This window comes from Notechis scutatus, chromosome 2 (genome assembly GCF_049901735.1).
Source record: "Notechis scutatus isolate UNSWTSFEM ecotype Mainland chromosome 2, rNotScu1.2, whole genome shotgun sequence".
NCBI lineage: Eukaryota > Metazoa > Chordata > Lepidosauria > Squamata > Elapidae > Notechis > Notechis scutatus.
Window position 1 is genome coordinate 232,616,646 of NC_142010.1, and position 24,922 is coordinate 232,641,567.

General features: G+C 34.5%; 1 protein-coding gene across 5 annotated transcripts in view; it reads right to left on the reverse strand.

Moving 5' to 3' along the window:
• ZFYVE16 (zinc finger FYVE-type containing 16) overlaps positions 1-24,922 on the reverse strand; it is a 29,609-nt gene that overhangs the window by 2,143 nt on the left and 2,544 nt on the right. For 3 of the 5 annotated variants that reach the window (XM_026671809.2, XM_087958240.1, XM_026671800.2), the window contains exons 2-17: positions 22,664-22,772; positions 20,227-22,412; positions 19,653-19,749; positions 17,402-17,503; positions 16,047-16,162; positions 14,668-15,082; positions 13,372-13,488; positions 11,982-12,137; positions 8,854-9,078; positions 8,137-8,219; positions 7,641-7,745; positions 5,910-6,060; positions 4,931-5,011; positions 3,320-3,482; positions 1,563-1,668; positions 317-478 (exon numbers count right to left, since the gene is read on the reverse strand). In XM_026671809.2, coding sequence (XP_026527594.2) covers positions 317-478; positions 1,563-1,668; positions 3,320-3,482; positions 4,931-5,011; positions 5,910-6,060; positions 7,641-7,745; positions 8,137-8,219; positions 8,854-9,078; positions 11,982-12,137; positions 13,372-13,488; positions 14,668-15,082; positions 16,047-16,162; positions 17,402-17,503; positions 19,653-19,749; positions 20,227-22,412; positions 22,664-22,733 — 4,335 coding nt within the window. In that variant the 5' untranslated portion in view covers positions 22,734-22,772. The remainder of the gene's footprint in view (positions 1-316; positions 479-1,562; positions 1,669-3,319; positions 3,483-4,930; positions 5,012-5,909; positions 6,061-7,640; positions 7,746-8,136; positions 8,220-8,853; positions 9,079-11,981; positions 12,138-13,371; positions 13,489-14,667; positions 15,083-16,046; positions 16,163-17,401; positions 17,504-19,652; positions 19,750-20,226; positions 22,413-22,663; positions 22,773-24,922) is intronic. The other 2 variants (XM_087958242.1, XM_087958241.1) reach the window with 1 other exon arrangement.

Consider the following 24,922-nt stretch of genomic DNA (forward strand, 5'->3'; position numbering starts at 1 on the left):
ATAAAACTATATTATAAATTTTATATGTGGACCAGGAAAATTCCTCTTCAACAATGAAGCCTAGGCAAGTCAAACGGTTGAGACCATGCTGTAGTTCTTCATTTTGTATGCTATCACCAGAGTCAGTTTCATCTAGTTTTGATCTAATTTGAGTAACAGTAAGTTGAGTAAGTGTTTAAGGCATCAGGAAAGAAATGAGAGATTGAGTTCTAATCCTATTTTAGGCATGAAAGCTAGCTGGATGACTTTGGGTCAGTGGTGCAACTCTAAATGACTAAGTTATATTTACAGATACTGCAACATTTTAAAAGCTTACCATATCGGCATCCATGGAGACTCTGAGGCCTATCTTGTTCATTCCATTATTTTTCAGTGTTTTGAGATGCTTTCCAAGTGCAATATAAGAAGCCAATGCAATTTCTTTAGCAAGCTGATGAGCACTATTGTGTAGCTCGCTAACATTTGACAGGTAGAATACCTAAAGTATTAATTTTAAAATTAAAACATTAAGATTAGATTTTGAAGGGTAGATTTCCCTTCAAAACTAAATAAGATGATACAGCTTTTCTTGAGCAATGCATTATATATTCTAATCACTAGAAATATACAAGAGATAAATATTTAAACAGCATTACAATGGCAAGAAAGGACCAACATCACAAAAACAATTTTCTATAACGAATTGATTTAAGATTTAAAAGAGGAAATTATGAACTTTCTAATTGGCCCTCCTCACTTGCTCTTTTATGCTACTGCATTTTGCAGCATTCCCAACTCCTATACCACCTCTCCCATCCCTGAACATCAGACTTAGACTGCTATTAGTATGGTTTCTAAACATGTTTCTAATATTAGAAATACAGCTACAATTGTTAAGGGAAGGGAAAATAAAGAGGGACTGAGAGTTCAGTACCTGGACTTTAAAGAAGGTATATACTGCAGAGTTGTCAATTTCCATTTTTGTTTAGTATCGTTACACCCTTTTGCTTACCATTAAAGCACTCATATTTAGAATACAGAAATACTGTCTTTTTCAATAAATCAGTGGACAAAAATGTTTATAATACAATAATCATTACAAGAATGAAGGTGGCAGAATCATATGAAGAAACAAATAAGAAAAATCGGAGTAAGGAACATAAATATAGGAGGTGTTCAAATTATGAAGCCTTTTATTCTATTGGCACTGTATCAGAGTGAATAATGTCAACTTTAAAAATGAAAAGCGACTATCCTCATTTATTTATGGGAAAAAATCAGATCTTGCTTGTCATCATCAAAATACCAATGGCTGAAAATTTCAACTTTTTAGATTTTATGTCCGGGTATTTTGGTGCTTTTGAGGTGGAGGGGTGTAACTTTATCTTTTTTAGACGAGTAAGCACTATAATAAAGCCTGAACAGAATCTTCCCAAAGAAAACTGTTTAATTTAATGGACAAAATGAGATATGGGAGTGCAGATGAAAACAGCTGCATGGTTAATAAAGTGTTCTTTTACATTCAGAAGACATTTAATAATCTAACTTGCATAGGCTTTTCTTTAAAAGTAACGTTCACTTACTTCTGTACATTTTACAAGTTTTCCATCCACTTCAAAACATTCTTCTTGAACTATTTTTTCACTTCGTACTCCTTCCATAGATTTCCCATCTATTGGGCTTGTAATTCTATGATGCAAGGTTTAAATTATATTATTTGGACTAATCAGGTTATTCCGATAAGCTCAGAACATCAGAAGCTAACTCCAAAAGAACGTACTCCAAGCGTATCACCCAAGACGTCCCAGCTGCCAAACCAAAGCAAACCAGCACCTTTAGGCAGCAGATAAAAGCTGCTGAAGATGAATTACCGTGATTTATCGGCGTATAACACGCACTTTTTCCCCTGAAAATAGGGGCAAATGATGTATGCGTGTTATACGCCGATATAATGTTAAGAAGCCTTCGGTGAATGCTGCTGGGATCGGGGATCAAGGACACAAATGAAAGAAGGGGAGGGAGGAAGCAACCAAAGCCTGTCCTTCTCTCTGGGTCAGCTCTCTCAGTCGCTCTCTTGCTCCTCCACCAGCACAGGAAGAAACTGCTTCAAAGAAGCGGGGGCTTTTCCTGTCGCCGAGCGCCCGTTTCTCCCCACCCCACCCCGTCCGCCCGCCCGCCCGCCCGCAGTGCTCCGTTCTGCCTGCCTTCGTTAATGGTTGAATCGAACAGCTTCGGCTGAGTAAAAGAGGCGAATAGTTATTATTCTCAGCCGAAGCTGCTCCCAAACAACCAGAAACTAAGGCAGGCAGGCAGAATTTTTTTAATTTTTTTCCTGAAATTTCCCTCTTAAAATGAAGATGCGTGTTATACGCCTGTGCGTGTTATACGCCGATAAATACGGTACCACTTTAGTAACATCGCTAAAGATATTATTTCATACACGACAAGAAAAGTTAAGGGTAAACCATTGCAATATTTTATCAAGTAAACCACACGGATAGATAATATACAGGTAGTCCTGGGTAATTGTTAGCCCTATTTAGCACTTGCTTGAAGTTACTGCAGACTGAGAAAGTAACTTTATGACTGTTCTTTGAACTTAGAACTGTTACTTTCCCTGCGGTCATGTATAGATAGTCTTCAAATTACAACAGTTCATTTGATCATCATTCAAAGTTACAACGGCACTGAAAAATGTGACTTATGACCATTTTTCAGCGATGACCTTTGCAGCATCCCCATGATCATGTGATCAAACTTCAGGTGCTTCCCAGCTGGTTCATATTTATGACCGTTGCACGTGATCACCTTTGGAACCTTCTGACAAAGTCAATAGGAAGCCAGATTCATTAAGCAAACTTATCAGCTGCAGTGATTCACTTAATAACTTTGGCAAGAAAGGTTGTAAAATGGGGCAAAACTTAACAACAAGAAATTTTGGCCTCAATTGTGGTCATAAATCGAGGACTACCTGTAATTGTTATTTTTGTGCTATGCAATTGCTACATATTTACAATAATCACCATTACACAGTTATGTAATTGCTAGTTGTGTGCTGCCCAGCTGGGTTCTGAAAAGGAAAATCAATGGAGAAGCCGGAAATTATGATCACGTAATGTTCTCATTAAATGATTGTGGGTGATTTGCTTAACAACTGCAACAGAACTGATATTGTAAGTCCAGCACGGTCATATGATGTTTTGCTTAACCACACTTTTGCACTATTTATAGTGTTTCGGACAGTTTCCAAGTATTAGCCATTTTACAAAGAACATTGGCATTTTGCAGAAAAATCTTAACACATAAGATACTTTTGCTTAGTAGAATACACAATAAATACCTCATGTTTGTTTTCTCATCGTTTTCTATCCAACAAATGTCTACATATTCTCTGAAATCTCCTGAATCCACTTTCCCACATGTAATTCGAAAGTCTTTTTTTTCACTCAGAGCTTGACGCAAGCCCTCCATAGTTTCTGGAGTTATCTGTATCATTATTCCATCTATGAAGAAACACAACTCTCTTAGTAAACGTAAAACCCAAGTTATGGATTTTTTAACAACTGAAACTGCTTTCCATTGAGATTTACCAGCTGACAAAACTATCACAATGAGGCAGAACATCCAGTCTGACATCATTTTGATTAATGCCAGTAGCAAAGATTATCAATAAAACATATAAAATGCAGGAGAACTTTTGCCAAAAGAATATGTTTATGTCTTTTTTTTTTAAAGTAGCGTAATCCCGGGTTACATTTCTTCGTACAGACACAAATTCAATTTAATGCTCATTTTTATGTTCTATTCCATATCTTATTACTGTTTTACATTTCTGCATAGCTTCTCCCCTCTTTTAATTTTCTCAATTTTACTTTAATTATCTCGTCTCAATTCAAATCATTATATTTATATTTTTTGTCTGTCCTGTTTCAATTATCTATTATCTTTTCTCATTAAACAAAGTTTCTCCTGTAGTTACTGATTGGAGTATGACGCCTTTATATCTTTTAAGTTTATCCATTTAACTCTTATTTTGGCTTCAATATATACCCTAAAGTTATAACATTCAATATAATAAATGACTTCCATTCGGATTCTGCTTGGTACATTCTTAAAATACACACTATATTCTTAAAAGAAAAAATATATAAATATATGTAATTAAAACAACACATTCCATTCCAATTCAATTCTATCATTAATGTTAATATTCATTAAAATCTTAACTTCTTTAACATTACTTTTCAATTAAATATATTTCTACGGGAACAATTATAAGCTTTCCATAATCAATTATTAATTATTATTAATTTCCATAATTATTTGTATTTTTTGTGAAAACTCAAATAAAATTTACAAAAAAAAAAAGAATATGTTTATGTCAGTTTGAAGCTTTCAATCCATAGTTAATAGCATTTAAATCATGAAATAATAGGTTTATATAGTTTAATGTCAGACCCAACTGAACGGATAACATTATCATCAAATTATATGACCACCTTATGGGGAAGCCTCTTCTTATGTCTCTCTCTCATACAGACAGACACACAAACACAAACAATGTATTTTCTGTCAGAGTGTTTAGTTACATTTCATCCAGCACTGCCACTTTACACATGTAAAAAGTTCAATTTTGCTTCATTATATTAAATAATGTAATTTATTGCATTTGAACTAATCTTTTGATTCTAGTAAGCACGATAAGCCTCAATGGCGCAGTGGTTAGTGTGCTATATTGCAGGCCACTTCTGCTGACTATCGGCTGCCTGCAATTTGGCAGTTCAAATCCCCCAGGCTCACGGTTGACTGAGCCTTCCATTCTTCTGACTTGGGTAAAATGAGGACCCAGATTGTTGGGGGCAATATGCTGACTCTGTAAAACTGCTTAGAGAGGGCTGTAAAGCACTATAAAGCGGTATATAAGTCTAAGTGCTATTGCTGTAATTCATACCTTCAACAATACTGGATTTAGCAAGGAATCCAGAAGATGTTTTTAGCGCTCCATTGAACACTACAAAACTTGCACCTGTAACTGAAAAAACAGCATACATTTAATTGTTCATTTTAACATAAAATATTATAAGCATAACATTGCACATAGAAAGCCACATATGAAACTCTTTCAGCTCCTTTAATTCTAGCAAGAACATCCCACTTTGATCATTTCTCTTCAGATTATGCCTATGTAATTTAGAGCAGGGGTCCCCAACCACCGGTCCACGGAACAAGTCCTACCGGGCCGCTGGCTTGCTGGGCGCCGCCATCTTTTTTTGATGGGTAGAAAGCTCACCGGAAGCACGTTTTCATCAAAAAAAGATGGCGGTGCCAGCGCTTCGTGAGCTTTTTCGGATAGAAATGCCTTTCTACCCGAAAAGCTCACCGAAGCATGCGCCGCCATCTTTTTGATGAAAACGCGCTCCGTGAGGTCACCGAAGCACTTTTTCATCAAAAAGATGGCGGCGCCCAGCTGATGCCGGTACCGGGCCGCGGCGCCCAGCTGATGCCGGTACCGGGCCACGGCGTAAAAAAGGTTGGGGATCACTGATTTAGAGTAACAAATGCCACTAAGTTAACTTTTCTGAACATGGCCAAACAGAGAGGAAATGAGTTGCATATAAAAAAGTCTACAAACCATAATATTCAGCAGCTACTCTTTTAATCTATTGCAAATCCAGAAAAGAAATGCTGACCCCAAATTACTCATTATACAACATTAAGTAAAGCTTTCGTGCTGAAGTTTCAAAGCTAATAAATACAATTTAAGACCAAGAAATTTTTTTCCATGATAACCTACATGTATATTTTGTTTGGAATAAGATAATACCTTTTATAATATATTGGGTATAGATATTTCTTTTCTTCAATATTTTTTTAAATAAGTCATATCAGAAATTAGAAAATAGCTCAATATTGTACAGTATGATACTTACTTTTCCTAGGATGTCCAGTGGCACTGTTCGCTTGTGTTTGATATACTCCATCCTCATTTTGTACACAAACTAAGTGGGAATCAGCTTGAGAATTAAAACTTGCTCCAATGCTAATGACATGTTCATTAGAAGTGTTTATTACTTTCATTATCTAGAAGACCAAAATTTATATTGTATTATATTAATTATAATATATTATACATACTCGGGTGGGATTCAAATTTATTAACAACCGGTTCTGTAGGTGTGGCCTAATTTGTGGGTGTGGCTTGGTGGTCATGTGACTGGGTGGGCATGGCTTGTTGACTGGGGCATGGCTAGGTGGTCACATGACTGGGTGGCCATGGCTTGTATGTAAATATTGTAAATATTTATGTAAATATTGAATTTTCTATTAAAAAAAGAACAACTATTACCCAAAATCAGGCAAAGCAGGCAGACAGATTGAGTTGCTCACAGAATCACAGATTCACCCAGAGATTTACCATTCTGAAATCTGCTATCTGAGTCTGCACTGAAAAACAGACTCAGGTAGCAGTCCTAAAGAAGGTTCAGCTCTGCTTTTAGATTAGCTAGAAAGCAAGAAATCCAACAATTTCCTGCTTTCTAGCTAATCTAAATCTCCCAGCACAGCAGAACAGCTGATGGTCGGGGGCGGGGGAAGGAAAAATAGCAACTTACCAAACGCAGGCAAGTTTGATGGCACGCATGCCAGGTAAGGAGTGAATGGGCGAGGAGGGGCCAGCCAGTGGTGTGATTTGCCAGTTCTCTGAACTGGGCAGAATCATAACAACCGGTTCTATAGAACCAATCCGACCAGGTAGAATCCTACCCCTGTATATACTATATTATATTACTTTCCTATATTTTATTATATTATATCATAACATTGCTATGCTATGCTATATTATGTGATACTATACTAGTTGCAATGTCATGAATATTTATTGGGAATAAGTCCCATTGGTACTTTTCCTGATTGAACATGCACAAGATTAAACTCAAAATATTGATATTATTCATTTACATGTAACAATTTCAATCAAATAGCCTTTTCCTCAGACTCATCCAGTGGCCCTTTTTTAGCACACCAGAATTCCTCCAAAAAAACTAATGCTGCTACTTCTCTCTTGTACAATATTAATTACCACCTACACTGCAAATTCCTTTTCTCCAGACTTGCATTATTTGCTTTCCTAATATTTGGGAAAATATTGATAATAAAACAAAAACAATGCATGCTAGATTTTTCTCCAGTGCTATAAAGCTCTCATTACTTTTTTTACTTAAATAAAATGTGTATTATCAAATACAAAGTTTTCAATATTTTTGAAAGCAGAATAGTTATTTGGTTAATAATTTACTGCATTTTATCTTATCAATTCTCCAAGGAGTCAGGACAATTCATTGCTCTCATCCATCCAAACACTGTGAAAAAAAAATCACCTAGTGAGAATATGAGCCTATATTCTGCCTATTCAGAAAAAAACAGGAAATGCTAAAAGGAAAACAAAGCTTTTACAGAAATCTCTGGTATGTCTCCACTAAAGCACAAACTTGTTCAAATCCTGGAATCTTTAATAAATGTTCATAAGTATTGCAACTGGGGTTATGCCATTTAGCAATTTAACGTTTCACTGCAAAATAACAACTCACTTCAAATTCTATATATCCATGAAAGCAGCTGATTCTTACATCTAATACAAAGTCCTTTATAGAAATTATACTTACCTCATTATATTTCCTCAGAGGTATTTTAATGTAACTTCTACCCATTTCCATATGAATAAATAAATTATCTATTCTATGTAATGTATATTGATAGTTTCTAAGGTCCTGCAATGCAATAAAAATAGATTAATCTAGTTCTTTAATTTTGAATCATGTAATTCATTACTGCAGTTTGTAATATAAAAATAGTATTGATTTTTATATTATGAACTGTAGTAATGAATAATCTGTAAAATAAAATTAATTAATAATAAACTGAGTAGTTTCATAGCAATGAACTACACAGTTCTAAGAGTATCATCTTTGTTAACTCCATTTAATACATGCATTTTTCCCCCTTTCATGCATTTACTGATAGTTTCTATAATTGTTATCTCACTGATATTTAAGCAGTATTAGAATGTTTGTAATAAGCAAACTTCATCTATTTTCTTACACTGCTCTTTCGGTATAACAAGAAGATACTAATGAAATATAAGCAATAGCATATACTTACAACAAGTAAATCCATGACTGTATGGCCTATTTTTCCAAATAGTGGCTTTCTATGTCTGATACTTGTCAATGGAGTTGGATATACTAAGAAATAAAGAAGAAGAAGAAGAAGAAGAAGAAGAAGAAGAAGAAGAAGAAGAAGAAGAAGAAGAAGAAGAAGAAGAAGAAGAAGAAGAAGAAGAAGAAGAAGAAGAAGAAGAAGAAGAAGAAGAAGAAGAAGAAGAAGAAGAAGAAGAAGAAGAAGAAGAAGAAGAAGAAGAAGAAGAAGAAGAAGAAGAAGAAGAAGAAGAAGAAGAAGAAGAAATGCACAGAGTTTACTGATTCTCTTTGAAAGTTTAAACATAACTCAGTATTTGCATTTAAAAGGAACTAAATTGGCATGAATGAAAAGTATAATATTTTAAACACCAACCTTAAATGCCCTATAGCAAATATAGTCATTTGAAAAAAATGCTTAATGGAAATATTCTTTTTTAATAATATAGTGAGAATAATGGCAGAAAGTGACACTATAATGCCCAAACCTTTTAATGTTCTTTGGAAATGGGAAAGCCTGAGTAACATAGAATTAAAACTATGGATCTATATAAATAGCATGTACCGCCGTAAACTGCACTGCCAAAATGACCAATAAAATGGTAAATCTTTCTGTAGCATTCTTCAGACTCAGAGAAAATATAAATCTCAGATTCAATATTTAAAATAGAAATAAATTTACCCCCATATTCAGCTCCTAATCTCAACATCAGGCGAATAGGAAAAACTTTTGCCCAAGGTACTTCCTGTTTATGAATAAGAATGCCACATAAAAAGGGATCTGAAGGTAGCATGAGGTCATCTAACTTCTGAAACGTGGGTGTAACAAACAGAAATCCACCATGCTCTTTACTTCCAAGAAAGTCTTCAGTGAATATAATATTTTCCAAATTTCCAATAAATTTTCCTGAAAACAAAAGAACACAAAGAAATCAAAGTTGTAACAAAAATACTCTTGATACAGAGATGGGACTGAACCAAATTTCTGATGCAAAAAAGAAATGGCTCTTTGAAGGGCATTTTTAATCTAATGAAGAATATCTGTAACTCAAGGTTTTAATGAAGTCCTTAGTGCTCTCTGAGATTGGTTGTTTTCTTGCAGACATTTCATTACCCAAAATTTGTGTTGATCTATTTATGTTGATCTACTATGAAGAATCTGTTCCTGTTATGCTATCAGCTGATTCATGAGAAGAGATACATATCTCAGGTTCTCTCAGATATGACCTTTAGTACAGGTAGCACTTGACTTACCACAGTTCAGTTCCAAGTTATGATACCAAAAAAAGTATGACAATTTTTCACACTTACAAGTATTGCAACATCCTCATGATCATGTGATCAAAGTCTGGGTGCTTGGTAACTGACTCATATTTATGACAATTGCAGAATCCCGGGACCATGTGATCCTATTTTGCAACCTTCTGACAAGCAAAGCCAGATTCACTTAACAACCATGTTACTAACTTAAAAACTTCAGTGATTTACTTAACTGTGGCAAGAAATGTCATGAAATAGGGCAAAACTCACTTAACAACTGTCTCGGCAAAAAAATTTAGAACAGAAACTTTGGACTCAATTGCGATCATAAGTCAAGGACTACCTGTACATAGCAAGACAAGAGTGACATTACATCATGAGGAAGATATTTTTTTTATCCATTCCCCTTAAATCCAAGCCTCAAAGAGCAGTTATTTAAGTTCAGTGTTATTCTTCACTAACGAGACTGCCAGACCCACAATCTCACCATCACATTTTGTATTAGTTGCAGTTTCAGGATAATCCCACTAGAATGTCTGGCGATAGTTTAAGCAAGTGGTGATCAGGATGCCAGTTACTGTCATTTGGTATTGGATAACATGAAAGAAGGTCCTCAGCCATGTGGGAACTACATTAGAATATTCATGGATTCAAGTGCTTCCTCCCATGATCAGTGATTGTGATTTAGGTAGAATAGAACCATAGCATGGCAGCCAAACTGCCATCAGTTGCAAGTAGCAAAATAACGGAGTTGAAAAGGCCCTTGGAGGCCTTCTATTCCAACCCTCTGCTCAAGTAGGACACCCTATGTCATTTCGGATAAATGGTTGTCCAATCTCTTCTTAAAAATCTCCAGTGTTGGAGCACCCACAACTTCTGCAAGCAAGTCATTGCACTGATGAATTGTTCTGACTGTTCTGAAAATCTCTCATCAGTTTTAGGTTGGATGTGTCCTTGATTAGTTTCCATCCATTGCTTCTTGTCCTGCCTTCAGGTGCTTTTGACTTGGTTGACCCCTTCTTTGTGGTAGCCCCTTAGTAGCTCAGACAAATACCAGCACTGAGCCCAGAGGTCTAAAAGAACATACTTATTCCACCTAAGTCCCACAAAGGCAATCTACCAGAGTGATCAATGCCATTTTTGTCCATAACTGGGCCTAACCATGACTGGAAAGATCCAAATAATCTGTTTCCTTTAAGATTTTCTGTAGCTGAGGGAAGATTGAAAAGAAGATTGAATACCAGTCAAATACCTTTGGTCAGGGAAATTATTACCTCCTTGGAAGCAGGCAGCACTATTTATTTGTTTGTCTGTCTGTGTGTTTGCCTTCCCTAGAGCTAGCATGTGTGATTAAGGAATTATCTCTGTTTTACAGATAAGTTTAATATTCTTTCAATTACTGGTAAATCTAGTGAATTATTCTTAACTATTTTGTGTGATTTTTTTAAATTATCACATTTAAGTGGAGTAGAAGTTTCTTACTGCATAGTTAAGTTCAGATGTAAAAGCTGTTAATTACTAGACTACTGGCATAATTATTCTATATTGAAGATATTTCTACAAGTATAAATATCTTTATGATGAAACCAGTATGTTTTGCCAGATGTGATCATTTTGTAAGGTTATACATTTTTAATATTGGTATATTTTAAAATATATATTATTGCTGGAACTTGAGAGTTTCCATTTTAATGGCTGACTTTGGTTTGGATTTTCTCTTGATATCTACAGTTCTCAATATTCTCAATATCATTATGTTGTTTTGGGTGCAAAAGAGCTTCCCTCTTTTCCTCAATATAGTTTAATATTTTCCTAACTCAGCTGACATTTGGAAGACCATCCAAAATAGTGTTAAATAATATCACAGGAACTACAGTGACTGTGTACAAATTATCTATGGGTAGAAGGGGTGGGATTATGCCTAGCTTCCGAGAACCAGGCCATAAATTTTTGGCCCAGCCAATTTTGGGAATTTACTGAGGTTCCCCCTGACCTGGCCAATATCTACATAGAAGAAAAGCAGATGAATTATGGATAAGCATCATTTCTAGAAACAATAATTTGGAAAGATGAAATATGATTAATGCCTCATGCATCAGAATACTAGTATACACTGGTGATTGATGTCAGACAAATCAACTCACTAAATAGTTACAAATGTTACTCAAGCTTCTCTCTTTCTAATATCCAACACTTAGCCAATTAGATTTGTTTATGGGGGTAAGAGGTGGGGGTTATGCTTAAATATGGAAACTCCTATAAATAAGGAGGGATCAAATGATTAAAGCCATTTCTGAATATACAATTATATAGGAAAACTGACTTTCATAAAAGCAACAATCTAGTATCATGTTCAATTTCTAATTCATTAAAAAAATTTTTTAAAAAAGTGCTGAGTCAGCATCCCGCTCCCATAAATTTGCTATGAATTAATTAAATCTCTCTCTTTGCATATAACATTAAGAAACAGACCAAATTAAACACAGATTTCAAATATTCAAACACTTATTCTAATATATACTGCATTAGAAGTCTAACAAAACTTCATACCTTTCATGGCATCTTTATATATGTTGATAAATAAGTTGAATATTTCTTTAGGAACATCACTTTCATCTGATAAACAATGTAACACTATGATAATTTCAGCTTGCCCCAAGCCATGCATTCCATTGGTGGAGAAAAACCAGCATTTTTCTGAATTATCTAAATGAAAAAAAACAAAACACACCATTGAGCCTTTTTATGTTGTTAAAACACCGGTAGTCCTCGACTAACCACAGTTCATTTAATGAGCGATCAAAGTTACAACAGCACTGAAAAAAGTGACTTATGATAATTTTTACATTTATGACTATGGTCATCTCCATGGTCACGTGATTTACATTTGGATGCTTGACAACTGACTCACATTTGTGTCCCAGAGTCATGCAAACTTTTAACAAGCAAAGTCAATGGGGAAAACAGATTCACTTAACAACTGTGTTATTAATTTAACACTTGCAGTGATTCACTTAACAAATGTGCCAAGAAAAGTCGTAAAATGTGACAAAACTCACTTAACAAATTTTTTACTTAGCAACATAAATTTTGGGCTCAATTGTGGTCATAAGTTGAAGACCACCTATACAAAAAAATAGCAATTTTTATATATTTTGCAATGGATCCATAGATCAATTCCAACCTAATCCAAAAAGATAATCTGCCACCGAACTGTTACCGTTTCAATGCATAAATCTGTTTGTATTGGAAAGAGCTCTGCCAGAACACATTATCACTGCCAGAAGTGAAATTGTAATGGCTCCCACCCTCTACTGGTTTCAATGACAAGGATAAGTAATTGCTTAAGTCAAGTTTGTCATAAATTGACTCCAGGCCCTTATTTGAAATTGAGAAGCTATAATCCAATGGTTCCAAAGTCAGTCCTCTCCACTTACATGTAAAGAATCCTATTCAGGTATCAGTCCCTAGCTAACATACTGAAAATAACCTTCCAAATCTAGAAATACAATGAAGGAGTGCATTGTAGGGACAATAGCTATTCTTTATCATATTGTGGTGAAGTTATTAAATTACATAAATTTAATTTTTTTTATAAAGGTTAAACATATAATGAAATGAAACAAACTTTAGATTACTGCATCTAAATTTTTTATTTAGATTTGATATAACTTACTTTTCTGTACCATTATCTTTCTACTTACTCTAATAAAAAATTTGCAAGGAGGGGGAGAATCCTGCACTAATACTTGATTTAATACAAAATATTAATCTCCTATTTTATCTCAGTTAAGGCAATTAATTATAAGATAGAAATAATAATTGGAAATTAAAAAATAATTAGAACTGACCAGTCAATTTTCATTGTTTAGAGTTTACATTTGTAACTATAATTATAATATTTTACAAGGTTTTATAAGTTTGATATGCTAATACTTACAAGATAGTATCTTGACGTTCACTAGTAAGTTTGCATTTAGAATGAATGTCAATGGATTAGATTCTTCAAGTAATAAGGTAACTTGCTCATTAGAAGGATGTTCTTCTACTAAGGATTCTGAAGAAAATATGAAACAGTAAAAAGACAGATAATTGCAATTCTGAATTTTGGAAAAAATGAAACAAACCACATTGAGGCAACTGATGCTTGGGATGTAATCCAAATTAATAAAGTGTGAATGAACTAAAGCTAGATCAAACTATTTTTTTAATATTTCCTCTGTTCTGAACCTTATAAAACATAGCGCTGTAAATAGCTATTTCAGTGTGGGCAATATATATAAAACATATCATTGTCTTTTGAAGTTTACAATTTTTATGACAAGTGAACGTAGTTATTATAACTAAAATTAAATATATATGCAACAACTTCTATATGCAACAACAACAACAGTAAGTGTGATGGCCCAATTCGTAAGATTCTATTAGGCCACACTGAGAGTTGGGACCATGAATAAGGTTTCCTTTGACAATCTCAATGCATAAATTTATTTGTATTGGAAAGATATTAATCTTGAATCCAGTTCAATCACTCCTTAGCAATTAATGCAATAGTGTTCAATTAAGCATTACATTTCTCATTTAGCTGCTTAGCTGCTCCACTTAAACTAGCAATTATATTTCGAATTATTGTAGGTTCTAGACAATCTTTAAGATAGCTTCAGGTATACTGCAATAACATAACAATGAATGGACAGCTAGGAAATCCTCAATTTTTGAAGTCAAGCATGTAGCACTAGATGCACCAACTATTGTGCATGTTACAGATAGCTCTGGATTAGTCCCATCAAAAAAAGCACAACCTTATGCAGAACATGCCCTATCCACAGCATCTCATTTTGCCAGTTTTGTATTTCAATTCATATACCCTAATCTAGTAGAATGTATACTGACATCCAAATTTGTCATTTTGTTTCATTATAACAAAAAAAATTTTTTTCCTGCACAATAGCAGAATCACACTAATTAATTTTAATTCAAACCTAATCTCTAAAACTCAAATCCTTAGCCTAAGAATCAGTATATGTAAACCTTTCTGTATTTCGTATTAAAATGTATATTATTAGTATCACCACTTTGGGTTTTCTCAGAAAGTAGTATAGTATAAAAGCAAAATAAATAATAATGGTTATTTATATGATTTATTTTATAATGCCACACTTCTAAAGTGCAAAAAAAATTGAAAGGGTAAGAAGCAATCCTACTTTTCATAACACCTTATAAGCAAGACATTTACCTTTACCTTTTTCTCCTCTTGCAAGCAGAAGAGGTGGAAATCCATCACCAGGAATAAGGCTGACCTCCTTGCCAACACAGTTTTCAATACAACAAAGCATCCTATAATCTAATATACTAGTAGGGGTATCACTTGCTTGATCAGTTGCAGCAGGAAGAGGTTCCTTTGCTTTCTGTTCAGAAACAGAAGGAAATTCAGTAACAGCTGCAGTCATAGAGTCAGAGTCACACAGCACTTCAGTTTGTGCAAGACAGTCAGAATTATGTGATAAGTCAAGCTGCCCATTAGTAGGCAAGATGTCTTCGTGTGGAACAGAAGTGGAACTCCTTGCAATCCCAGTTTGTTCAGCTACATGCATTTCATCTTTTGACTTGGTATCTGTTTCAGAGACAGCTTCATTTGTTGGGCTTCCAACCTATGATAAAAAAAATTCCATTAGATATGACATTCACCTGAGCTCAATATTGCAAAATTTGTAGCAATACTTTAACTTTGGGTTGAGAGATATCCAAAAAAAGTAAATGCAGTGAAACAGAAACTATTACTTTATTTATTTATTTGATTTATATAATTGCCCATCTCACTTGTACCTGATTCTGGGCAGTCTGTAAAAAAAACAAAAAATACATAATATGAAACAAAAATAACAATACATAGAAGATGGGCACAATCTAAACTGTTACGTTATGTTATACATGTAGCCCAAGCAGTGTCATAGAATCAAGCATAAAGCCCAATTTTCAAGGCCGTAAGAAAGCTAACAGAGAGAACACTGATCTAATCTCAGAGGCCATGATGTTCCATATCAGAAAAGGTTCTCCTTCTGGGCCCTGCCAGCCAATATTACCTAGCTGATGATAGCCAGAACATGCCCTTCTTGCCAGATCCAGAGAATGTGTAAGAATAATTGGGGAAAGACAATCCTGTAAATAACACAGTGCTAAGCCATGAAGGGATTTAAAGGTGACAACCAGCATCTTGAATTGTATCTGAAAGCATAATGGAAGTGAATGAAGCTCATGGAGTAGTGATTACATATAGAAAATAACTGACACCAATAATTGGGTGCACTGCTGCATTTTGCACCAGCTGAAACTTCTGAATACTCTTCAAGGGCAGTCCCATGTAAAATGCATTGCAGTGCTTCAATCTGGAAGTCACAGAGGAATGAGAGACTTTAAGCAAGGCCCGCCAGTCTAGGAACTGCACGATTGATACACTGCCCTAAGCTATGCAAAGGCGCTCCTAGCCAGAACTGCTCTTTGAGCAGTATATTTTCTGTATTAAAAAGACAAAACAGATTTTTGCATGACACATTTATCAACTAGCTAATTGTATTCAGAACCTAAAATGATAATTTCAGATAAAGCAGGGCTTACAGGTTCCTGTGGGAATCGCTTGGCTCCAGATGACAATTTTGTTGTGTCTGCAACTTCTCCATTAGGTAAAATTCCATCTGCAAACCAAACTCTTCTGTGGTCTTTAGGGAGCAATCCTGTAGAAGAAACAAATCCGAGATACTTGTTTAGCTAATACCAAAGTCACTTCCACTCTTCCCCATACAAAAATTCATTTAGAATCCACATGAGGGTACTGAAATCTAATAAGCAGATAAAACAAAATGTGATGACTACCAAGGTACCCCAAACACTGGATTTCTGCAACTAATAATGTCAAGCAACTTTACATATAATTTCAAGATGGAGATGGATATGCAGATAGAATTTCAAAGCAGCCAGAAGAGTTTATTTCTCAACACTAACACTAACTTATATAAAAGCTGCTTTTTCATTTTTCTATCTCAGGTATGGAAGTATTATTTTAAAGGTACTGAATAATTTCTTAGAAGTTCCATTCTCCATTAACAAGTATCACAAGTTGTATGCTGAACAAAAAAAATCACCCTAAAAGAAATACTTTTTGAAGAATTTATCCATCTAACAAACAATAGAGTCTGCAAATATATTGTGTAAAAATAAATATCTAGGAATGCTTGGGCAATACAGTAAATTGAGTTTACTTTGAGTGACTTCTCTAATTATTATGGATAATTTGTAGCCTCTAGATGTTGAATTGTAACTCCAATTAATCCTTACCCCGTTATTACTAGGCAGTGCGATCATGGGTGGCCTTCAAAAATTTTAGCAACAGGTTCTCTGCCTGGTTGCTGGGTGGGCGTGGCCTAGTCAGCCTCCTGCACCACAGCTGGGGGGGGTTGCCCTCCCCAGGCTCCAGAGGCTTTTGTCGAGCCTCCGGGTGGGCGAAAACGGCCTCCCTGGACTCCAGAGGCTCTCTGGAAGCCGGAAACAAGCCTGTTTCTGGCCTTCCTGAACTTCCGGGAGGCCCATTTTTCACCCTCCCTGAGCCTCCGCCCATGCCCTGCACTTACCTGCATCCAAAACAGACTGCATGGGGACTCCTAGGAGGGGCAGGGTAGGCAGGGCCAGCTAGGAGTAGGATTTGGGGGTTCTCCGAATTGTGCAGAATCTTAGCTAGAGGATCTCCTGAATCCCTGCAAACCCCCAGCAGCCCACCCCTGAATGCGGTCAATTGAAATACAAATCTAGATAGCTACTCATGGCCCATTTCTGGTTTTTTTTCCCCCTTAACTAATCATTACTCTTTATTATTTATTTACATACAGTATATTTCATATTTCTAAACCACTCATGTCCCTCAAAGAGGGGTCTGGGTGCTGAAATAAGGTTAAATAATAGCATAGAATAAGAATTACCAGACGTCTGGGTTTCATGCAGAGATGGAACAGCTGAAGATTCAGACAATACAGAATTGGATGCTGGACCAGTTGGGATCATCATTTTTTCTAATGCCTGTGCTAACGAACAAAATTTAAGAGTTTAAGTGTCAAAACTATGTAAAAGAAATCTTTCACAAATGTCTGCCATGGGGCAATATTCATATACCTAATAATAATCAAGGTGAATTCAGGATATTTTATGTACAATTTTGTTTTAACAAATTCTGCAACGTTTAATATAATTTTAACATAATTTTGTTTTACAAAACATTCAATCTAAGTTTTTAAGATTTTTTTACTGAATGTGAATTGCTTTAGTATTTACTGTCTTTAAAAAAACTTTTTAAAAGCTTTATTTTTTACATATTGCAAGTATACATATCAAAACAATTTTGAGTTTTACCCTATTTTTTATTTCTTTAAATAAATAAAAGCATTTGTGGAAGGCACATATTTATAGGTTACTAAAAATGCTACAGCTATATAGACGATTAAAAACAATTTCAATGAATATATTTCTGCACCACAATGTGTCACACTGATAACTTGGGCATAGGGACTTATTTGAGTAGAACATGCAGAAATCCCATTCACTGCTGCAATAAACATAAAAACCAAGATTATATAGATGTAGTACAATCTTAAGTATTACTGAAATGGAACACCAAAAAATGTATTGACACATTTAAACTCTTTTTCTCCAGGTGGACAACAGCAATCTGTTCTTTCCTGGAAAAAAATCCTACAATATCCATTAGCCATTGCCAGTATAAGAATAATGCATTAATTACAGCATATTAAAGTATGGATCACCCATAAATACATATATAGTATCATTCAGTATAATATCTGAGCTCTTTCTTCTATATATGGTAAACTAAAACTTACTTTGTGATACTCAATCCTAATTGCTTATTAGTATGTCTTCTTTTTTGTATCTTATTGATATGGCATGCTTCCATGGCTGTCTGGATATACAACTGGAAGGGTTGATATATCCAAGTTTCTTATATTCTTTTTGTTCAGGAGGCAAAAGATGGGATACATAGTGGAGTCTCCTCCCATCTGGTAGATTATGCTGAGAGAAAGTGACTAGCCCTAAGTCAACAAATAAGCTTCTAAGGATGGAGTCTTCCTAATGTACCAATATACCACACTATCCCTCATGGTTATCATGCTTTGCACAAAAATGAGATAATTATCACTTATTTTGAAGAAGATTAATGGGTAATCCTTGAGTTATGATCCCAATTGTGATTGGAATTTCTAATACTAAGTGAAGCAGTAATTAAGCAAAACATTCCGAGAACAGCAACTGCAGCAATTCTACTTGCGGTCATTAGGACAGGACCACAGGGTTATCCGGTGAGGATTTATGTGAACACAACTTGTGATTTTCTGCCAGCTTCCCCATTGACTTTGTTTGTCAAAAGTCAGGTGGGAAGGTCACAAATTGCAATCATATTTCCCATCTACCAACAACTCTCACCCCAATCAAATGGGGATGACTGAAACTCCTAGGATTGGTCAGAAGTTCATTTTTTTTCAGCACCAGCATAACTTAGAATAGTTTCTGATGATTGACTATAAACCAAGGACAACATGAGGCTCAATCATAATCTTTATAATGCTCAATCATAATCTATATAATGCTATTCCTTTGCTTAATTTTACTGGAATATATATACATTACTTTTCAGGTGCCTATTCTAATTTCTGGCTGCATTTTGTTTAAAACTTTTGTAAGTATGCCTTACACCAGGGGTAGTCAACCTTTTTATACCTACCGCCCACTTTTGTATCTCTGTTAGTAGTAAAGTTTTCTCTAACCACCCACCGGTTCCACAGTAATGGTGATTTATAAAGTAGGGGACAAAACCCCTACCGCCCACCATGAAAGCTGGAACGCCCACTAGTGGGCGGTAGGGACCAGGTTGACTACCACTGCCTTACACAATAACTAAAAAGATAAGCATTGTCCAATCAAGTGAAATAATTCATATTCTAATAGTAATTATGAGCAACAAATTAATCATGAAATTCAAATAATTTTAAATGATGCTCCCTTTTCAAATAGAACATATGGAACATCTACTAAAAGGTTTTATATTTATTTCATCTTAAATATTTCACATCATGATGTTCACATTGGGAATACTTGTTCCAACATTCAAAAATTATTCTAGTTACATTTTGTTTCTTCTAATTTTCTACAACTACATTTTACCTTTGTTAATGGACTCATAGCAGCTTATACAGACTCTTGCTTCTTTATCCAGATATTGGAGTTTGCATTTTCGATTGCAACAGGGAGCACAAAAAATCTAGGTTTAGCACAAAAAGTGCATTAACATTTTATAAGTATATGGATGGATGGATGGATTTAGATGTAGAAAAAGGTTAAGATCACATACTAATTACAAAAATCAGAAACTAGAGGAATAAAAGCATCAGACAACTATAATATTTATAATTTAGTGCCAGTAGAGACAAAACTCGGATAGTTTCAATAAATTAATTCTTTAGCAATGAAATTATCTTAAAGAAATCAATAAATATGGGCTTTAGAAAAATCACAAAGCTGAAAAAAATATTTTTAAAAAGTGTATGTTTTAGCCAACATTCAGAAACATTTTCAATAAATCAGAGAAAAAGGTTTACATGCTGATTAAACTTCATTTTAATGGCATAAAGAAAATTAGTAAAGAGAAATATTTTTTGCAGGCCAAAGAGCAAACAAAAAACAAGCCCATCCCCTATAAATGGAGAATGATCAAGAAAAAATGGTTTAGTTTACTTACTTTCCCACAGGCACGACAGTGGTGTCTTCTTTTTGTAAATGTGAATTTGGCTTGACAATTCATGCATTTTGATGCTTCTAAGTCAGGAAGCCAGGAGGGCTGCTTCTGTCCCAAGACTGTAGCTCGTCCCACTACTTTCCTTGGTTCAGAAACCATAGGTAAGACATTTTCTTTCATGTTTCCCAAGCATCTTTGTCCATCAACATTACTATGACTAACATCTGATTCAGGAGAAATTTTACCACCTGAGACAAAGGTATTTGAATCTGTGGAATTTTTCATTTGGGATTCGTTTCCAGATGCGTTTTTACTGCTAAACTCAGAAGGGATTGGGGCTTTTGGTTGAAGGTTTAGCAGCTGTTTTGGTCTTGCTCCTCCACTGTGCACTGTTGGTTGGCCATTTAGTGAATCTGAAATTTCACTTCCAATCTCAATTGCATTATCTACAGTCTCTTGTTGAACCTGCTGTGTGTGTTTTTTCACTAGGATCCCTAAGCTAGATTCTGGAATACTGATAAAATTATTTTCATTACAGACTTTTGCTTTCTTACATTCCAATTCTGCTTGTATGCGGTCTCTACTGATATTCAGATTGCTTATATCCAGTAAGTTGTCATTTATTACATCAGATTCCAAAAGCCCACTGCTAGTGTCTTCTTTGAGAGGCTTTGAATTATTTGCTCCAAGACAATGTTCAGACAAAAAGGCATCAAGCTCACTATCACTAATGAGTATGTTGCTTCCAATAATGTCTTCTTCTAAAACTAGATCAACAAAAGGTCTTTCATCCACATCAATAGGCCAAACACTGCTGCACATTTCAGTATCTTTAGCCAAAAAAGTACTAGTAGTCACAACAGAATCATGATGTTGGAAAGGCTCACTATTACTAGAAACAACACAATCTCTACTTATTAAGGAAGATTTCTCTATCTCACATTCACTGATTTGGTTTAGACTGTTCTCCTTTTCTAAAGTTTCTGTTTTTCCAAAAGAATCACCTTCTGCAAAGCTATTTTCACTGGGCAGAGCTATGTCTCTAATGCTATCTTCTTTCTGAGTAATCTTTCCATTTATGTCATCAGTATTAACTAATGATGTACATATAGAAACTGCAAGTGGAAGACAGGATAATGAAGTCTGTATGTCTTCAGAGATCTCTGGTACTGAAACCGTATTTAAAGTTGCATCTGTATATTGCTGTGCATTACAAAACATGTCAGTTGTGCTATGTTCTTTATTCAAAGCTAGCACACTTTCTGTCTGAAGAGCAGAATCACATAAAGATTTTTTGTTACACATTACATTGGGATTATTCACTTCATGGATCTTTGGCAAATGCAAAACTTCTGATTCATTTATGTCTTCTGAAATGCCTTGCTTGCCACTTTCATCACGTATCATTTGACTTTTTGAACTATTTTCATCCACTAGTGTCTCACAAGGCAGCTTTTCATATGTTGATTCTTCTTTGGATCCAAGTACAGCTGAAAGATGAATTACTGAAGCTGATTCTCCATCAGTTCCTATCACTTGTTCTTTCTGGCCAGGTATTTTATTATTTTTCAAACAATTTGTTTTTTCTTGATCTTCACCAGAGTCTGTTATATTTGGTTCAAAAGGAGTGTCTGTCTTTAATTCCTGCTGATTAAGTTCTCCTGCTGCATTATTTTGTATTTTGTACAGTGTTTCATCAATCTGTTGCTGTGTACCAGAATTAGAAATGTGATCATCAACCACTGAATTATTAGCTTTGGTTGACAGTAGTGCTAAATCAAAGCCATCAATTGAAAGACCGTACTGAGACTCATCTGGTTGCAACTTTTGAATGCATCCTAAATTATTTTTTAGTTGGTTCAAGCCACCTGTGTCATTGATAAGATCGCAGACAGGTATACTGCATCCCTTCAAGCAAGACGACTGATTTTTATCTGAAGAATCACCACCCACCATGGACAGAAGATCTAAACCAGTAACATTTTTCTCATTCTGGTCAGAGTTCAATTGTTCAAAACTTGCTACTTTTGTAGTTTGAGAAGATAATGAGCATACATCTGATACAGCACAACTGGCATTTTCTTCCACATTTGGCTCAAAGGTTTTTGGCTGCTGGCAAGATGAATCTGACAAAACTAAGTGGTGCTCCGAATTACAAAGATTTATAGTGCTGTTGTTTTCAAGTTCATCTAAAAAAAGAAGCAGCATATTAGGAATTTCACCATATATTTGCTACATACACTGCTCTCTCAATTACAAATGCTGTCTACATTCTATCTCTAATTATATTTTCCTATTACATTATTTGTCCATTGTAGATTTAATTTTATCTGGAAAACACTACATATCCCAATGAAGTGACATACCATAAGAGTACATTTTTATCTATTTTTATACTTGTTGCTCACATGAATGCAGAAGTCACAAAGAATGAACCAACCTGGGTGCTGCTCAAATTCATCAAGTAATTTGTCCAAATCAGAGACAGCTGCTTTAAAATAATTGTCCATTCTAAGATTTAATCAGCAAACCCCTTTTTCCTGTTGCACCTGTAGGGAACAATTAAATGAATTAAGGCAAAAATAGATTACTAGATGATGCAAATTAACCTAAATTATTCTTAAACTCAATTCTTTATTCTTAAGAATGACTCTTAATAAAAAATAAGTTGTTTGTAGTGCTGAATCAAACTGCCTGGAAGGACACTTGGAAATCAGGACTAAAGCTTAGCTTTAGTACTCAAAAAAATATCATAGCATCTGAGCTTATATAAATATATTTCCTTCTATTATAAGCAAAAGTAATTGTACTTTTTCATACCACTTCCTCTCAAAACAGGGACATAGCAAATACTAATCCTTTAACCTGTTGCTTTTCAAAAGGCAGGACTTCAGGAACTTCCAAGTGTTCTAAGCCTGGAATACTCTGGTCAAAAGTAATGTAATAACTAAGGTCAAATCTCTGCTAATTCTGCTGGCAAATCCATGAACTATACTTTATAATGTGTGAACCCTGGCAATTTTGCCTTGTTCAATAAGACATGATTAAGTAACCTTTGTTTAGCATGACTGGAATCTCAGTCACTATGGGAGACTGAGTTTTGGACCTGAAAATGTTCTAGACTTTAAACTATGAATTCAGTTTCTCTAAAGTAATTGTGATTCCTACATTAAAGAAAGTTATTTAATATTTTAAAATAAGCTAGATATAACAGTGCCCCAAAATTGCACTAAATGATGCTTCTGTCATCCAAATGAAATTCAGAATATGAAAGGAGAAAAAAATAAAACTGGTTATTTCACTGGCTATTCACTGCCCATTCTTATCAATACATTGTAGTGATAGTTCCTATCTTCCAATAATTATTCAAGTAAACTACTTATTTTGTATCATTTTATTAAGGAATTCCAATCCATTGGATTTATACTATTTCTATTTAGTTATACCTGAAATTATACAAATTTATATTATTTATCTTTAAAACTATATAGCTTTAAATAACAGTCTTCCTCTTACAGATTATGGATCAATATGTAACAGGATAGATAGCAATTTTAAAGTTATCATCTACTATATAAGCATACTCCAGAAAAGGATAGCAGTATACTCAAAATAATGCACATTGAAAACAACACCAATAGTTGAAACATTAGAGTAAAAAGAGAGCAACAACAACTTTTCTTCAAAAATATATTGTTTATAAAGTTCTAAAAAGCTGAAAAATATTGCTATGCTGTCATGATTAAACAAGCCATTCTGAAAGTTTTATATTAAACAATATGATTAATATATATAAATGAATCACATTAATCAGCTGACTAAAAGAGAGTGGAATGAAATGTTCTACTCCAGACAAGAAAATAATGGAAAAAAGAGAATAGTCATTAATAATAATTAATAAAAGAATATTAAAATCAGTGTTCAGATACAACCCTCCAAATGACAGAATACTACTGGGAGAAATGAAGTAATATCCAGTATAACACAATTTTTCTACCTTGATGTATGAAATGAAGCAGAAAGGAAACTAATGGAAAAAGAAAATATAAAAAAGATTGTGCAAATAGAAAAAAACATATTAAACCATCTTAAAAGTTGATGATACCCCAAATTCTTTAATTACTGAACTAAAGCCAATTATTCTTGATAGTAAAGTTAAATACATTCTAACAAAAAGCTGAAGGATTCAATGATGGAATATGAGCTGTACTGTTAATTACATCATCTTGTAATATTTTAAAGTGGTATTTGGGATTTGTAAGCATATTTGAAAAACACAGCAATAACCGGGGACTGAAAAAGATATTCCAGTTTCAAAAATGGGCAGGGCTAAAGAGTTTTGAAACTATGAACAATGCTAGATGCTAGTAGAAAGTATGAGTTTGAAGTCAAGTCTTCAACAAAACATGACCCAAGCTAGACTTACAATCTGGATTCAGAAGAGGCAAGAAAATCCAAGATCACACTGCTAACATCAACTAATAATAAAAAAGGCAAGGAACTTCCAAAGCAACAGGGTTTTTTGCTTTATTTATTATACCAAGACTTTTACAAATCAAACCATGACTAGCCTTTAAAAACCATGACTAGCCTTTAAAAACATGGGTGTCTATTAAAGAAATTGTGTGATAATCAGAAAGCAACAATTATGACAAAACATGTAACAATTAAATCATTTAAGCCAAGAAAGTGGTATGTA